The sequence below is a fragment of the Fistularia commersonii genome, chromosome 9 (genome assembly GCF_037954325.1).
Source record: "Fistularia commersonii isolate RoL2024-O1a breed Wild chromosome 9, RoL_Fcom_v1.0, whole genome shotgun sequence".
In the NCBI taxonomy this organism is placed as follows: Eukaryota; Metazoa; Chordata; class Actinopteri; order Syngnathiformes; family Fistulariidae; genus Fistularia; species Fistularia commersonii.
In genome coordinates, this window is record NC_141292.1 from 15663602 (window position 1) to 15682346 (window position 18745).

Here is an 18745-nt window from a genome sequence, read left to right on the forward strand (position 1 = left end):
AATCAATTTTTTAAAACAAGTTTATATATTTGTTTTGTTAGATTAGCGGTTTAGCTAATGAATGAATGACGTAACTGTTATTTTCCAGCTGTGGCCACTAGGGGGCGCCAGAATCAACCCTATTCAAGGTCAATCTACACAGGATTGACGGATTCACTGTTGATCCTGATATTATTATGATTATTTGACCTTCCAATTGAGAGCCGGTAACAAAACAATTATCACAATCATTTCTATTTCTAAAATAGATATGAGAAACGATGCTAGCGATCATCGATGGTGGATTTTTGCAAATTTGATCAAGGCATTATTCGTGTGATGATTGCGGTGTAATTGTTTTCCTCTCTGTTGAGTGACGAGCGGTTTGAAGCATTGATTAGTGTTATCTCGTCAGCGGTTATTGATCGATTCCCCCGTCCCTCCCGGAGGGGGGGGGGCTGTTTATACAACCTGGAGGATTTTCTCCTCAGATTAGCTTTTTTGTTTTTTTAAATTATACAAACACAAGAGTCATGTAGTTTTGATCTTTGTTTTTATTTTATGTTCTGAAAACCACCAGCCCACGGAGCAAATATTATTACAAGTATTACTCGTTTTCATCAGTGTAAATTTGTTCTGCGAATCTTTGTTTTCTTTCTTTCCTTTAACCTCTCACAGCTGCTCATTAGACCGTAGCGTTAAGCCTGCTTAGCTAATTTTGCTAATAGTCGATAAAACCATTTCGTACTTCACAAACTTCCTAACGGTGGAAATGATTTAGTTTCACATACAATTGTGCAAACTGGCTGTTGTATAAACTAAAGTAATTACTAGTTGACTGTCAATAAAGGTAGTGCCAACTAGCTCAATGTCTACCTAGCAGAAGGAATTAGCAAGCCGTCTGAAAAGCGGTACAATCTAGCTAACTCTTATCAAGCAGTACAAACCAACTGTCAATAAAGATGAACTCGCTAACTTTCAATAAAATAGTACAACCAACCAATCAACTAGATACGCATAAAGCATAGCAAACTGGCTAACTCTCTTGACTACCTGTCAATAAAGAAGTAGAAGCTAGCTAATTGGGTAGTAACTAGTAGTAACTAGCTAATTGGGTATAAAGTATTGCAAGCAACAAATTTGCTAAATGTGCATAAAGTAGCTAGCGCTAATGACTACTTGTCAATAAACAATTTACTAGTAAATCAAAAACAAACATCATTTTGGAAATTAAAAAAAAGGAAGGGAATTTAGAAATAAAAAAATGAAATGATATAGGCAAAAACAAATACATCGAATAAATGTGTTAATAAGGTAAAATTGTGAAAGATAAAGAAATTTAGCATTGAATCAGTTGTAAGAACAACAGACGTCTTAAAATGAAAACATACAATTAGCGTAACATGAAAATAAATGATGACCAAAATGTGAGTGTGTGTTTGTGTATGTGTGTGTGTGTTTGTCTCCTCCCCCCACCACCAAGCCCCTGCAGGTCGCAGCAGCACGAACACACACACACACACACACACACACACACACACACACACTCGGCAGAGGCACCATGAGCGGGCGGATTGGAGACCTGAGCGCCAAACAGGTCAACTCTTTAATGGAGGTAATTAAATATTTTGTAATTACACAATAATTACTGCTCTGAATGTGTGTGTGTGTGTGTGTGTGTGTGTGTTGTCAGTGTTTCTCTGAGAACACATGTTGTTGTTGTTTCCTGATTTTTCTGACTTGAATTCAGCTTAAATCCAAAAAAAAAACCTAAATGGATTTAAAACAGACTTAACAGTGTTTTTTAATTAAGTTAAGGGAAAATGTTATTCTTGTTCTTTTCTTTGTGATTAACGACTTCTTAACCAAAATGAATCGGCATTTTCAACTGGAATGCATCGCGGTGTCGGGAGATCGTTTCAAAAAATACCGCATTTGAGATTATTTAAGATCATCTCAAGCACGAGGTTGTTCTTTCAAATCCAAATAAATAGGACTCATTTGTGTTTTTAATTTCCCTCTTTATGATAATTCACGCCTGGATCTTATATATTAGAAAAAAAAAAACGTGTCTTTAGTCTGAAAATGTTTTTTTTTATCATAATACATTGAATAGTACCGAGTAGTATTTGAAAGAGCGCTAATAATCCTGCGTTCAAGTTCAAAAAGACTAGCTTTCACTGCGTCTTTCTGAACCAAACAAATTGGTCAACTGCGGATTAAGCATTATAAACTACCTAGCCGTCCACAAAGTAGGACAAACTAGTGAATCTTATAAAAACAGAAAATGCATAAAGTAGGACAAATGACGTAACTCTCCATAATACAATACCAATGAGCTAACAGTCGAGTATATGTAAACAACAAATGAGCTAACTCTGCACTAAGAGGTGTAAACTAGCTAACAGCCAATTAGCTAGTAGTAACAACTAACTAACTGTACGCAAATGCTTGCGATCGATGACTTTTATTATTTTCAGCTCAAAGTTCCCTTGTGTTTTGTTTTTATTTTGCTTGTGGATCCATGTGGCTCCAGTTTCGGGGGAGGATCCAGGACGTCCTCCCCGACCTGCCGGCGCAGCACGACCACTACCTCCTGCGCTGGCTGAGAGGTGAGAACCAAACCTCACGCTCTACAAACAATTTTGCGGCGTTGGTAAAGAGGGTCTCCGTTTTCAGCCCTCGGGGGAAGTAGGCTACATCCATCTATGCTAGCTTTGCGGTGCAAACATTAAGCAACGATGGAAATTTGTTTAGCTGATGTTCTTTTTTTTTTTGTTGTTGCCTGGAACAGCCCACTGATGAGATTGTCGCTCTAAACCTGCTACGCTAACCTTGCTAACCGTCTGTAAAACAGTAGCACAAACTGCCTGACAGGATGTAAAGTAGCACAAACTACCTAGTTGAGGTGGCGGTTGGACAAACTGGCTGTAAGCTAGTTTATAAAGTAGCTAACACTGTAAAAGGCAGTACAAACTAGCTTACTTCATCAATAAAGTTTCACAAACTTGCTCAATGTCTAGAAACAGCAAGTAAGCTAACAGTGAAAAGTAGTACAATCTAGCTAAAACTATTAAGCAAAACAAAATAACTTCCTGTCAGAACAGTGGTATAACTAGCTAACATTTTATATAGTATTTCAAATTAGTGACTGAACAGTACAAAATGGCCAACTGTGAATAAAGCATGGTAAAGTAGCAAACTCCCTTTTAAGCAGTACAAACTAACTACCTGTTTGTATAAAGTAGTATAAAGTTGCTAACGGTCTTTAAAGTAGTTGAAAAAATGAGCTAACTGTGCAAAAAAGTAGAAGCTAAGTAGCAGCTAACTCTTTATAAAGAAGTACAAACTAGCTAACAGATTATGAAACAATCCTGCATAAAGTCATACAATCTAGCAAACATTTGTAAGTAGTATATAAAGAGTAAAAGCTACCTAATGTAATGAGTAGCGCAATGTGAGACAAATTAGAAAACATCTATATAGTAGTAGAGACAAGCTAATCATATAAACTAGTAAAAAACAGCTGACTGCTACTACGAAGTAGCCATCGTTTATAACGTAGTATAAACAAGCTAACGGTTAATAGCACGCTAAAAATGAGCTAGCTGCATGTAGCACAACACGTTGGGTATCTGTGAAATCAGACTGTCTGGTTCCCGGGGAACGGTAAACCTCCCGAGAGGTATGGATACCAGACGCACCTCCCTTCCCCCAACTCCAGTGTTTCCTTACCTGAAACTCGCAGCAGCGAACATGTAAAGGTGTCCTGTAAAAACACAAGAACAGGTTTTTCCGTCCGCTGGGCGGCCAGAAACCACTCCCAGGTACTCAAAAGCCAAGTAGCATTTACTCTTCAATAGGCTACTCTTGAACACATCCACTCTTAGTCTGAATAAAGTGTTGGGACGCATGATTTAGCTTTCAGTGCTATGGGAGGTATTTCAGAATTAGCAAGAAAGTACCACCTCCCTTGATTCCCTCAAATGTTGAAGGAAAGTTCGTAAGACTACGTAATCGTATTTATATTGTGAGGAAATGGTTCGCGCCTGGGCGCAAAAATGAGATTATGATTAGCAATCAGGTAGCGGCTGTGGCTCGTTTGGTTTGGTCGAGCGGGAAACTTGGTGGTTTATTTTCCAAAGTGTCCGTTAGCAAGGCAGCGAACACCTGAAGCGCCAGGTGGCCTGCATGTCGGCAAGGACTACCTTAAAATCAGATAGAAGGCACTTTATGTGTGTACTATGTAAACTATGTGTATGTTCTTTGTTTTCTATGTACCTTGAAAAGCGCTATACAAATCGTATGTATTATTATTATTATTTAAAACCAGCGATTAACTACTTTAACATCAGCGATATATATTACTGCAGTATGTAGACATCAGAAAAACACTCACTTAAACTCACCAAATCAGAGCTAGGATAGCTGATAATCAGAGCTAAGCTAGCTTAAAATCAGAGCGAAGACAGCTTAAAATCAGAACTAATATAGCTAAAATCAGAGCTGAACTAGCTTAAAATCAGAGCTGAACTAGCTTAAAATCAGAGCAGAACTAGCTTAAAATCAGAGCAGAACTAGCTTAAAATCAGAGCTGAACTAGCTTAAAATCAGAGCTAATCTAGCTAAAATCAAAGCTGAGCTAGCTTAAAATGAGAGCTTAACTAGCTCAAAATCAGAGCTGAACTAGCTTAAAATCAGAGATGAACTAGCTTAAAATCAGAGCTAAACTAGCTTAAAATGAGAGCTGAACTAGTTTAAAATCAGAGCTAAGCTATCTTAAAATCAGAGCTAATCTAGCTAAAATCAGAGCTGAGCTAGCTTAAAATGAGAGCTGAACTAGCTTAAAATCAGAGCTGAACTAGCTTAAAATCAGAGCTAAGCTATCTTAAAATCAGAGCTAATCTAGCTAAAATCAGAGCTTAGCTAGCTCAAAATCAGAGCTGAACTAGCTTAAAATCAGAGATACACTACAACCGTATTTACAAGTCAGCTATAAACTACCTTAAAATCTAAAATAAAATACTTGAAAACCGATGCTAAACGTCAATAGAATCAGCGATGCACTTCCTTAAAATCAGTGGGAACAAACTAGCTTAAAATTAGCAATAAACTTAAAATGGGTGAATATTGGCCTTCCAGTCAGATATTCTTTGTGTCAGGGGAAAGAAAAAAGCTTAAAAATTAGCGATAACTACAGCTGATCGGCAAAATCTACTTTCAAATCAGAAATACTTTAAAACCAGCGACAAACAAATTTAAAATCAGCGATTAATTACTACAGTGCCGACACATCAGAGATTCAGTGTCTTGAAATAATAATAAGAACGGCCTTCAATAAATTACAACTGTATTTACAAATTACAAACTACCTTAAAATCACCAAATTACCAAAAAAAAACCTTTAAAACCTTAAAATCATTCAATAAATAAATAAAAAACTGCCTGGTAATTTGCGAGCCTCTCCTTCAGGTAAAGTGACTCCCGAAATTTGAAAGTTATTTAAATTAAAATGTTTTATCCCAGTAATATTTGATTTGTGTTTTTGAGTATTTTAACATTTAAACCAGACAGTTAATTTTTTGCATTTAATTTGGTTTATTAAATTTTGAATTTAAAATAATCAAATATTAAATATAGATATAGTTACACAGATATATTTGTTTTTTAAATTTTTTATTCATGAAATAATATTAAAATGGTTTCCTGCTACTCTTTTAGTGTTTTGGAGAAAACTTTTGTTTCTCAATTGACTTTATCTCAGCTTTTCTAATTTTACCTTTTAAATCAACTTTTTGACAAAATGGTCAAAGGTAATATTTTTTTTAGAATTTAAATGATGATTTAAAAAAAGATTTGCTATTATTTATTGATTATTATGATTATTTGTTGCAAATGATCAAATAATTTCTTCGTTTAATGCAGATTTTAAGGTTTTTGTTCAATTGTGTTTTATTTATCGTTGAGTGCAGGTGATATCCTGATTTTTTCTTTTTTTTTTCTTTTTAATTTCAGATTTTTAATCATTTTTTTTAGATCAGTTTTAAGTTTCTGTCTTAAGTTTAGCCTTCAAAGGAATGAATGTTTTCCATGATGTAGCTTGATTATCTTTACCCTCTTTACAAAGTACAAATAAAACGTTTACACAACCTGGAACGTTCAAACAAACTCGACCCTCAGGAAGTTTTCCGACCGACGACTGCAAACCGTTTCCATGGCGACAGAAGTAATTACACATGAATTCATTTAATTGCGGATTACATGTCTGGAATCGGTCGTTCTTTCAATTCTTTTGCACTCTTGTTGATCTAAATAATGCGTCGCTATGCTGATGATATCTTGATTTCCTACAAAGGAAGCTGCGTTTTTTGCTACAGTTGAAATATCGTGAGCTTTGTTTTTACAAATGACATCACGGAGGTCCAGGGCCGGGGTGAACCCCGCTTTTAGCCCAATGCTAGCAGGGATAGGCACCCCTAGCCTGCTGGATTAGCATTAATCAGATTCAGAAAAACTTAAGTTGTTCCCAAGGGGCAGTTAAAAGGTACATGGAGTAGCATAGCACAAGCAGAATTGTGAATTAACAGTTATGATCTGTGTCATACCGGGCATCTAAACAAGGGGTGCCCAACAGTTGGTTGCAGAAAAAAGCGCCACCTCGCAAGGGGGCTACTGGTAACTAGCGTCCGGATTATGCAACCCACCCTCGCGCAGAGAAAGGCAATGGCCCAAATTTGTTTTGTGCCGTACATGTTTATGGATAGATAGAAGTTTAGCATTTTTATTGTCTGTAAAGCATTTTGACTTGGGCCACTTTAAAAGTAGCTCGCAAGCCAAAAAAGTGTTGATCTGGACATGTATGCTATAGACGGTACCTCGAAAGTGTCCACCAAGTACTGTGGTGTTGCAGGGCTTAAGGGGCGTGGTTGGGTGGCAAGGGAGGTGTTGTCGAAGATGTTGGGTGTAGAGGAACCAGAAGCTATTTGGGATAAAGGTTGCCCTCCTCTGTGTTTTGATGCCAGAGTAGCTTTGGCAAGGACAGTTCCCAGGTACCTGTACCCTTTCACCGTTTCCGCCGGTGTCCTCTTGGATGCCGGCGGCGACTGCCTCAGCTAGCTGCCCCTGTCTGCCGGAGGAGGTCACCACCATGTCCTTGGTCTGGCGGTTTCCGGTCGACATTCCCCAAGACGGCAGAGCTCTGAATTGCAGTTGGTTCACCCTCCAACCAAGCGGGTGAAAAAGCAGAGGACATAATGCTGTGGGCAGCCTCAGTGGCACTTGCGAACCTGTACTTGCAGAAGTGTTGTTTGTTGCTACTGCGCAAGCAAGTGGCTTGTCAACGTACGATCACTATGTTTGTAACACAGTAGCCGTGAAGATGCTGGACACATTGAGAACGTTTCCATTTAGCAAATATCCCTCCATTAACTGCTAGGAAAATGGCTCGGCTAGCTGCTATTTCCAACCATGTTTATGAGGTAAACATGAACTTAAGCAAAGACGCTACAAACAAGCTTACGTGTGTTAGCTTAGACAAAGACGCTTCAAACTAGCTTACCTGTGCTAGCTTAGACAGAGACGCTACAAACAAGCTTACTTGTGTTAGCCTAGACAAAGACGCTTCAAACTAGCTTACCTGTGCTAGCTTAGACAAAGACGTTTCAAACTAGCTTACCTGTGCTAGCTTAGACAGAGACGCTTCAAACTAGCTTACCTGTGCTAGCTTAGACAGAGACGCTTCAAACTAGCTTACCTGTGTTAGCTTAGACAGAGACGCTTCAAGCTAGCTTACTTGTGTTAGCTTAGACAGAGACGCTTCAAGCTATCTTACCTGTGCTAGCTTAGACAGAGACGCTTCAAGCTATCTTACCTGTGTTAGCTTAGACATAGATGCCACGAAGTAGCTTACCTGTGTTAGCTCAGACAAAGACACTTCAAACTGGCTTACCTGTGTTAGCTTAGACTAGGACGCTTCACACTAGCTTACCTGTGCTAGCTTAGACAAACACGCTTCAAACTAGCTTACCTGTGTTAGCTCAGACAAAGACACTTCAAACTGGCTTACCTGTGTTACCTTAGACAAAGGTGCTTCAAACTAGCCTACCTGTGTTAGCTTAGACAAAGGTGCTTCAAACTAGCTCACCTGTGTTAGCTTAGACAGAGACGCTTCAAGCTAGCTTACTTGTGTTAGCTTAGACAGAGACGCTTCAAGCTATCTTACCTGTGTTAGCTTAGACAGAGACGCTTCAACCTGTGTTAGCTTAGACATAGATGCTACGAACTAGCTTACCTGTGTTAGCTTAGACAAAGACACTTCAAACTAGCTTACCTGTGTTAGCTTAGACTAGGACGCTTCACACTAGCTTACCTGTGCTAGCTTAGACAAACATGCTTCAAACTAGCTTACCTGTGCTAGCTTAGACAAAAACACTTCAAACTAGCTTAATTGTGTTACTTAGACAAAGACGCTTCAAACTAGCTTACCTGTGCTAGCTTAGACAGAGACGCTTCAAACAAAGCTAGGCTGCTTAATAGTGCTAACTTGGACACAAATAACAGCTTGTTGTTGATCCCAGAGCAGGACCAAGGTAGACGTTTACATTTTATTATTCTAGTAGTGGATGAGATTCACCAAAGAGCCCCAAACTGATTTGATAACAATTCTTTGAGCCCTGTAAATGTCCTGCAGGGCCGGTGCTTCGTCGGCCATCTGGGATTAGCGATCCGTCCCTGCTGGTTCCATCCAAAGTCATTTTTTTGATGTTATTGATTCTGACTGAAATCCAAAGTCTTTGTGTTATTTACTTCCTGGTCACATGGGACGTGGTGTCTGTTGACCAGGCGATCGATCGGTTCAATATTTGTCTTTTTTTTTAGTTACTTAGTTAAAAAACAAGAGAGAACATCAATAAAACTCCCCTAAGACGGCCGTGTGACATCATATTTCAAGATAATTACCAAATATGTGATGGGTCAGAACCCACCAGCCGGGTTCTAAGGACACGGCCCAGCTAGGATTTGCTACCAGGAAGTAGCCTATTTTGCACAGGAAGTAAGGGGAAGACGGCAACATGGAAAGCGGCGAGTTGCTAAAGCGTCAACCGCGGGCTAGCAGACGCACTACCGCTACTTCGCCAGTGTGAAGAACCCCGTTAGCGGTCGGCTAACTCCAAAATGGCCAGAAGAGCTCATACCTCTGTGTCAGCCCGTATCTGGGGACTGAAGATCTGCTAATGCTAATGCTAATGCTAACGCTGATGCTAATGCTAATGCTAATGCTAACCCACATGCACAGAGAAATGGCAAAGTTACTGAAAAGGTTGTTGGAACTGCAAAAAGCTACTACTGTGAGGAAGAAATATTGTCATAATATCAGACTATATTTTAATTTAATATGTGAAAATTGACATGGAGCTGAATTATAATTTCATTTTAATTTAATTTTTAATTTTTTTTTTTTTTTAATTTTCCACAAGTCTGTATTTTTTTTACCTTTTTTTTTTCTTTTTCTTCCAGCACGAAACTTCAACGTGGATAAATCCGAGGCCATGATCAGGAAGGTAACAGGACTGAGTGATTGATCCATCGATTTATTTATTCATTGATTTCTTTATTCATTTATTTATTTTTCCTTTTCTTAATTCTTTGCCCACACGATGTGGAGAAATAAATAAAGATATAAAAACAAAGCGAAAGCAAAAATGTTTCAACACATATATATTTTAATGTTTTAATTTATTGTTGGAATTTTTGGCTTCCCTTGTTTTCCATACAAAAGAAAGTAGATGATGTCATAATAAATAAATACATGAAAATATAGAGAAATCAATTCTGTAAATAAGTAAAAATAATGGCTTATTAAATGGATTTCTCTATTTTTTTTTCTCATTTATTTATTTGTCCTTTTCCTAATTCTTTGCCACCGCACGTGGAGAAATAAAAAATATAAAATTAAAGGAAAAAACAAAATTTTTTTAAAAAATATATCTATATATTTACTTTTAATTTGTTTTTTGGCGTCCTTTGTCTTCCATACAAAAGAAGGTAATTAGTTAATGTTGTAATGAATTAAAAAAAAAATGAATCAAAATTATTTGTTTTTTTGAACTGATTTATCTATTTTTTTATTCGTTTATTTAATTTTCCTTTTCCTAATTCTTTGCCCACAGCACATGGAGAAATAAAAAAAACATAAAAATAAAGGAAAAAACAAAAATATTTCAAAAAATATATCTATATATTTACTTTTAATTTGTTTTTTTGGCATCCTTTGTCTTCCAAAAGAAGGTAAAAAGTAAATGTTGTAATAAAAAAATTAAAAAAAAAAAAGAATCAAAATTATTTGTTTTTTTGAATTGATTTATCTATTTTTTATTTGTTTAATTCATTTTCCTTTTCTAATTCTTTACCTCCAGCACGTGAGGAAATAAAAAACACAGAAAAAGAAATCAAAAATATGTTTTTATTGAATAAATTTATCCAATTTTTTTTTAAATTTGTCGATTTACTTTTGGTTTATTTCTGACCCGACAAATAAATGTAAAAAGTAAAAACATGCGTCTCCTCCCGGCAGCACCTGGAGTTCAGACGCCAGATGAAGGTGGACTCCATCATCTCCGCCTGGAGGCCTCCTGAGGTTTGTGGCGGCGGCGGCGGCGGCGGAGGGGGTGGAGCCTCCGGCCGCCGCCGCCGCCGCTCACGTTGGCGTCCGTCAGGTGATCGAGCGCTTCGTGTCGGGCGGGATGTGCGGCTACGACCGGGACGGCGCCCCCGTCTGGTACGACCTGGTCGGGCCGCTGGACCCCAAAGGCCTCCTGATGTCGGCCTCCAAGCAGGACTTCATGAAGACCAAGATCAGGCACACGGAGATCCTGCACAGGGAGTGTCTGCAGCAGACGCTCAAGGTCTCGACTCAACTCCTAACTCCTCACCTCCTTGTGTCCTACCTCCTCACCTTCTGGGCTGTACCATCTCCTTGTCACCTCCTCACCACCTACACCGTCACCTCCTTATCTCCTCACCTCCTCACCTCCTTGTGTCCTACATCCCCAGCATCTTCTTTCCTACCTCCTCACCTCCTTGTGTCCTCACCTCCTCGCTCCTCCCTGGTCCTCCTGACCTTAACGTGAGCTCCTCGTCCTCCTCAGCTGGGGAGGAACATCGAGGCCGTGACGCTGATCTACGACTGCGAAGGTCTGGGGCTGAAGCACCTCTGGAAGCCGGCGGTGGAGACGTACGGCGAGGTGGGCGCCGCTCGGAAGCTCCGGCAGAAGCTCCTGCAGAAGGTCCTGCAGAAGGTCCTGCAGGAGGTCCTTCAGAAGGTCCTTCAGAAGGTCCTTCAGAAGGTCCTGCAGAAGGTCCTGCAGGAGGTCCTTCAGAAGGTCCTGCAGAAGGTCCTGCAGAAGGTCCTGCAGAAGCTCCTGCAGGAGGTCCTTCAGAAGGTCCTTCAGAAGGTCCTGCAGAAGGTCCTCACCCTGTGGTGTCTCCAGATCCTGACGATGTTCGAGGAGAACTACCCCGAGGGGCTGAAGAGGGTGTTCCTCATCAAAGGTAGGAGGTCGGACGCTCCTCGCCGAACCGTCTCCTTGGCGTTACCGTGGCGACAGAAGTCGGCGGCGCCGTCCCGTTGCCGCGGAGCCGGGTGGCGTCGGTGAAGGCTGACGTAACCACGGCAACGGTGGTCTCAAAGGAAAAGGACTCTCGCAACCAATGGCGCGGATGCACCGAGAAGCATTCATTCATTCATTCATTCATTCATTTACTCATTAATTCGTTCATTCATTCATTCATTTACTCATTCATTCATTCATTCATTCGTTTTTTTGTTTGTTCGTTAATTAATTCATTCATTCATTCATTCGTTTTTTGTTTGTTCGTTCATTCATTCATTCATTTACTTATTCATTCGTTCATTCATTCATTCATTAGTTTGTTCGTTCATTCATTCATTCATTGATTCATTTACTCATTCATTCGTTCATTCATTCATTAGTTTGTTCATTCATTCAATCATTCGTTCTTTAGTTTGTTCGTTCATTCATTCATTTGTTAATTCACTCATTCATTCATTCATTCATTCATTTGTTAGTTTGTTCATTAATTAATTCATTCATTTCTGAAGTTCATTCGTTCGTTCATTCATTCGTTAATTCAATTGTTCATTTACTAGTTAATTAATTCCTTCATTCATCAATTCATTTTTTGTTCATTGATTTGTTCATTCATTCATTCATTCAATGTTCATTCAATGTTTGTTTATTCGTTCATTCATTTATTGTTCATTTATTCATTGTTCATTTATTCATTGTTCATTTAGTTCAGTCATTTATTCAATCATTTACTCATTAGCTCATGCATTCATTCATTCAGTGGTTTGTTCATTCATTCATTCATTTGTTACTTTATTCGTCAGTTCATTCTTTCATCAGTTGTTCCTTCATCCATTCACCCTGATCTTCTCCCTGTTCCAAGTGGAACCAAACGGTCTTCATGTTACTTTCCAAGCTGGCTTTCATTCATCCACACGAACAATAACGTCTCTTCTTCCGCAAAGACTCGACACCTTTGCTCGTTAGCTTCGTCCCCCTTTAGCCACGTCGGGCGTCTTTAGCTCATCTTGTTCTTCAGGATGTTTTATCTGCGTGGTCGTGTCTGACGAGACCTTCTGTTATTCCACCGCAGCTCCCCGACTCTTCCCGATGGCCTACAACCTCATCAAGCACTTCCTGAGTGAGGAAACCAGGCGCAAGATCCTGGTCTTGGGAAGTAAGGTCCTCCGCCGTTCGCCGTCCGTGCGGTTCGGCCCTCCCGATAACCCCGTTGATGGCGTACCGTTGCTGGTCGCAGGCGACTGGCAGGACGTCCTGCGCGAGCACATCGACCCCGAGCAGCTCCCCGTCGTCTACGGAGGAACCCTCGCCGACCCGGACGGAGACCCGCGCTGCAGAACCATGGTAAGCGGAAGGGGCAGGACTTGTATGCCCGTCGGGCGGGCGGTCGGAATAACCGGCAATTGTCGCGGTTCCAGATCAACTACGGCGGAACGGTACCGAGGTCCTACTACGTCCGGGACTCGGTGAAGGTGGACTACGACTCCAGCGTGACCGTCGGTCGCGGATCCGTCCTGCAGCTGGAGTTCGACGTGGCCACGGCGTGGAGCCTGCTGAGGTTCCTCCCCTCCTTCTTTGGTGTCCCGCACTTCCACTTTGTACCACAAGGGGGCGCCGCGTTTGCCTTTTGTCTGGGTCTTGTTTGGCGCCCGAGCATTTTTTTGGACACAGTTTTTGCTAGTTTTGCGCAACATTTTCCTGCAAATTTAACTTCTCCAACGTCGAGGGAATGTTTTTTGTTTCTTGATAGCGTCTTCGATCGCTCTCTAGTCCTGAGTCCCTCGAGGGGGGCGTGGCTTGGTGAACCGCAGTGGCTATTAGCGTGCTATTGTTAGCGCTGCTGTTAGTATTAGCACGGCATCCTTTGTGCCCGTCCCTCCTCACAGCTGGTCGAGGCGGACGGCCGCCCACGTCGAGCCGGTTGTCGCTAAGCGCTAAAACCCGATTCGTCTCTTTCCCTCGGCAGGTGGCAGTTCGCTAGCGAAGGAGCCGATATCGGTTTCGGGGTTTACCGGCGCACCGAGACAGGCGACGGCCAGAAGGTGGCCGACATGGCGCAGGTTCTCCCGAGCCAACGTTACAACGCCCACCTGGTGCCCGAGGACAGCAGCCTGACCTGCCCCGAGCCGGGGGTTTGTGAGTAGCGGCTAGCTTAGCTTAGCTCAGTCATGCTGTGTCAATATCCACCCTGGACGTGCGAAGCTGCGAGGCTTCAGATGTGAGAACGCAGGCTGGAAAATATCTCGATAAAGGCTAGTGGACGCGAGCGTGGGTGCTACGCTCGGCTAGCTTCATAATTAAGGGCGCTATGCAGCAAAAACTAATTTGTTAGCTGTTGGGAATTGTTGCACGCGGCTAGCCTTGCGGGAAGGGACGTTAGCCACCGGCGAAATGATTATTTGACCAATGAGAGGCTTTGTTTACCATCTGACACCTCAACCCCAGCTGCTAGCTGCTAGCACACCGTTTGCTAGCAGCACAACACAAACAAAACCCCCATGAACAACATGACCGTAGTGTTAGCTTAGCTAAATGCTACCATTGGGTGATTGCCCTGTGTGTGCAAGTGCTGCCATCTAGTGGCCAATGCCGGTAAAGAATAAGAATAAGAACAACTTTATTTATCCCGAAAGAAATTGTTGCGGCAGAGTTTCAAGAAAAATATAACAATAATAAATAATAGTAGAAAATTGTATTTAAAAAAACGGAAATAAGAAATACAAATAAACTATTCAGAGTCGAGGATTATGAAAAAATATTGTACATTTAGCAGTTATTGTTATTGTTATTGTACATTTAGCATTTAGCTGTTATGAAAGCACCCGTATGATTATAACCGTTGTGTTGTTTTTGTTATTACTAGTATTATTATTATTCAATTTGGCTCTTTAGTCACCCTGGTGTTATTGTTCGTCTGTGTGTTTTAATTTAAAATATTTATTCATTGTTCTAAACTCCTGCTTGAGCCTTTGCAAAAAAAAAAAATTTTTTTTTTTTTTTTTGCAATTTCATAACTTTATTTGACTGAGCAGCTGCATAAATATTAATGGTAATAATTAAAAAAGGGTTTTATTTTAAAATACAGCTCAACTTTGGAAATTGGACGACTGCATTCAGAGCATCATAAGAATAAGAACATCTTTATTTATCCCGAAGGAAATTGTTGTGGTAGTTACAAGAAAAATGTAACAATAATAAATAATAGTAGAAAATTGTATTAAAAAAAGAGAATAACAAATACAAATAAACTATTCAGTGTCGAAGAGAATAAAAAAATATTGTACATGTAGCTGTTATGAAAGCACCCTTATGTTTTTTACTGTTGTGTTGTTTTTGTTTTGATTTAAAATATCTATTCATTGTTCTAAACTCCTGCTTGAGCCTTTGCAAAAAAGAAAATATATATATATTTTTTTTCAAATTCATTACTTATTTGACTGAACAGCTACATAAATATTAATGCTAATAATTAAAAAAAAGGATTTTATTTTAAGATACAGCTCAACTTTGGAAATTGGACGACTGCATTCAGCGCATCATAAGAATAAGAACAACTTTATTGGAAAGGACATTGTTGTGGCAGAGTTTCAAGTAAAAACATAACAATAATAAATAATAGCAGGAAGGAGGGAGAATAAGAAATACAAATAAAACCACAAAGTGTCAAAGTCGGGGCTATAAAGTGTTTTAAGGTCTTTAAAAGTACAAAGATTTGAAGATTCCCTTCGGCTGAAGGAAGAGGAATTAAAAAGTCTGATGGGTATTAGCATAACAGCTAGCGTTAGCATCAACTCAGTGACGCGACGTGTATTTTGTAAAACCGCTCCTCGACGTTTATTCACAAAAACACAGACGTGCGACGGGAAGCTTTGACGATTTAAAACGTGGTTCCACGTGGAAGGTTGTGACGCCGCCGCCGCTCGTCCTCCATGTTTTCCGCAGACGTCCTTTGCTTCGACAACAGCTACAGCTTCCTGCAGTCCAAGAAGGTGAGCTACAGGGTGGAGGTTCTCCCTCCTCCGGACGACCACGCCAGTCCGGCCGACCGCGGAGACAGGAGGCTGCAGTGATGGCGCCGCGGCGAGCGTCCGGATTCTTCCGGAAGGAGCGGGTGGATCGGACATCAAACGGACCCGCGAGCCTTTCGTTTAACTTCAAAGAGACGCTGAGTTAACGGACTTTGAATTAGAATCAGAGAACCGTGATTTTTAATGTCATAGATGCTGATTTCACATCATAGAGATTTTGTTTGACATCGTAGACACTGTGGTTTGACATCAAAGAGACTTTGATGTAGCTTCAAAGGTAACGATTTAACATCAGAGAGAGAGAGAGAGAGAGAGTTTTAAGATCACTTAAAGTCTTAAAGACTGTGATTTAACATCGAAAAACATTGAAGAGGCTATGAATTATAATCGCGATTTAACGTCATAGACACTTTGTTTGACATCAAAGAGACTGTGATGTTTGAAGGATCAAAGAGGTAATGATTCAACATCACAGAGATTTTGTTTTAACATCATTTAGTCTGTGATTTATCATCATCAAGACTGTGCTTTAACATCACAGACTGATTTATTATCATAAACCATGATTTTAACATCGTATAGACTGTTTGACATCATAGACTTTGGTTTGACACCAAAGGGACTTTGATGTAGCATCAAAGGTAACGATTTAACATCACAGAGAGTTTGTTTTAACATCATTTAGTCAGTGATTTATCATCATCAAGACTGTGATTTAACATCACAGACTGATTTTAACATCATAGAGACTGTTTGACATCATAGACTTTGGTTTGACATCAAAGAGACTTTGATGTGACATCACATAGATTTAACATCACAGAGTTCGTTGTAACATCACTCAGATGATAATTTATCATCATCAAGACTGTGATTTAACATCACAGACTATGATTTATTATCACAGACCGTGATTTAACATCTTACAGATGTGGCATCAAAGAGATTTAACATCACAGAGACCATGATTTAACGTCATAGGCGCCGATCATAGGGAATTTCATTTGACATCATAGAGACCGTAACATCACAAATAGATTTAACATCACAGAGACTACGATTTAACATCATGTTTGATGTTGATTTTGCGTCATAGAGGCTCATTGAACATCAAGGGCTGCGGTTTCACATCAAAGAGACACTAAAATACCATCATAGAAGTCTTTTTTTTTGAGACGCGACGTGGATTTGACGTCATTTGAACTGATTCAACATCACAGAGGCTTCGATGTCACATCATTTAACATGAGAGAGAACGTCTCTTTGAAGTTCAAAGGGACGACTCACCGTTTCTAAAAACCACACGTTGGGATGGAAACATCAATCGGTTTCCGAGGAAAGAAAAATGAAACAGGAGCCTTTTTTTTAATTTTCTTACTCAGTTTCACAATTTTTTTTATTTCAGTCCAAATGAAAGTGTTGACGTTTGGTCTGTCGGTGAATATTTCTATAAATAAAGGAAATGTGATTGGTATTTAACTCTTTGATAATGGCTGGAAAATCAAACTAAATTCATTTCAAGGGAGTTAAAGATTTTATTTCCTCTCAGTCAGTTTGACTTTTGTTTAAAAATCGGCCCTCGTTTGCTCTGAATGTAATTACTTTTGTATTAAACTTGGTACCAGGGGAATAATAACGATATTATTAAATCATTAGAAATAAAAACACTGATGTTTATGATAAAAATCGTAGTAATAATGTTCATAAACAAAATGGTAATAACAATAATAATAATAATATTAATCATGATGATAATAGAAAAAATTGAAAAAACAACAATCGTAATAATAATGATGATGGTGGTTAAAATAATATGAATTAAAAAAACAAAGATAATGATAAAGATGACAATAATAGAAACAAGTAGTCGTACTATAAATAAACAAAAACAATGATGTCATCGTTGATGGTTATGAGAGCGATAGTAATTACAGTAGAAATAAAAATGCGCAAAAAGAATAATATAAATAAAAAAGTATAATAATGGTGACAAAACAGTAATACTAGTAGTAATAATATAAATTAACAAAAACAACAATGATAATAATAATAACCAATAATATTAATGATGATGATGATGGTGTAAATAATTGAAACAAAAAACAAAAATGATAATAATAATAATAATGATGAAGGTGATGAAAATAATATGAATTAAAAAAGGCAATGATAGTAATAAAGACGACCATAATAGAAACGAGTCATAATATAAATAAACAAAAACAACGATGATGATTATCATTATAACGATAGTAATTACAGTAGGAACAATAATAGGCGAAAAGAATAAATAATATATGTAAAAAAATATGATGACGAAAGTAATCATAGGAATAGTAATAATAATATAAATGAACAAAAACAACGCTAATGAAATGATCAACAATAATGACGATTGCGACGGAACCAATAGTCATAAAATAATTCATGAATAAAATCAATTGTGATAAAAATATAACAATAATCACATTAATGATAGAAAATGGAAATAATATATAGAAATAATGTTAATAAATAAAAACATAATAATGATAGTAGTAATACTATCATAATTAATATTGTTATAATAATATTAGTGGGCAATAATAATACTAATTATTATTATAAAAATAGTGCGAATGCGGCGGGCGGATGTTTTACCACCGGATGGCGCCGCACACACAGCGAGGGGAATTACCGCCTTACATAACGGCTGACCTCCAGGATATTAGCGGCTAATGAGGCCGAGAGTTAATAAACATTTCAAAACAACGTGCAGCTTTTCCACGCCGTCCTTCGCAGATCCAACAGGAACAGGAAAACACCAAGACTTCATGTTTTATTTTGATTTATCCACAGATCGGGTTCGGCGTCGGAGCATCCCGGGGGTTGAGGGGGGCCGAGGGAAGCGGGTTGCTGCAGGATGGAGGGTGTGTGTGTGTGTGTGTGTGTGGGGGGGGGGGGTGCACTGATGCCATGTGTTACATAACGGCATCTGGCTCCGGATACAATTGGATAAGAAGCGGCGTTTCGCAGCAGCAGCAGTGCCGCATTGGGGGAGCAGCACAGTTAAGGGGGGCGTCCAAATACTAATCAACGCGTGTGTGTGTGTGGGTGTGTGTGTGTGTGCGCGCCCTCATTTTTTCAACC

General features: G+C 39.3%; 1 protein-coding gene across 1 annotated transcript; it reads left to right on the forward strand.

The window, feature by feature from the left end:
• The first annotated feature begins 1487 nt into the window (after positions 1 to 1487).
• On the forward strand, positions 1488 to 17095 carry sec14l7 (SEC14-like lipid binding 7). The gene is made up of 12 exons (XM_086152695.1): positions 1488 to 1594; positions 2516 to 2591; positions 9496 to 9539; positions 10553 to 10615; positions 10695 to 10883; positions 11127 to 11222; positions 11469 to 11529; positions 12661 to 12744; positions 12826 to 12932; positions 13007 to 13146; positions 13555 to 13724; positions 15531 to 17095. The coding sequence occupies exons 1-12, from the start codon at positions 1541 to 1543 to the stop codon at positions 15656 to 15658; spliced, it is 1212 nt and encodes a 403-aa protein (XP_086008821.1). The 5' UTR covers positions 1488 to 1540; the 3' UTR covers positions 15659 to 17095.
• The last annotated feature ends 1650 nt before the right edge of the window (positions 17096 to 18745 follow it).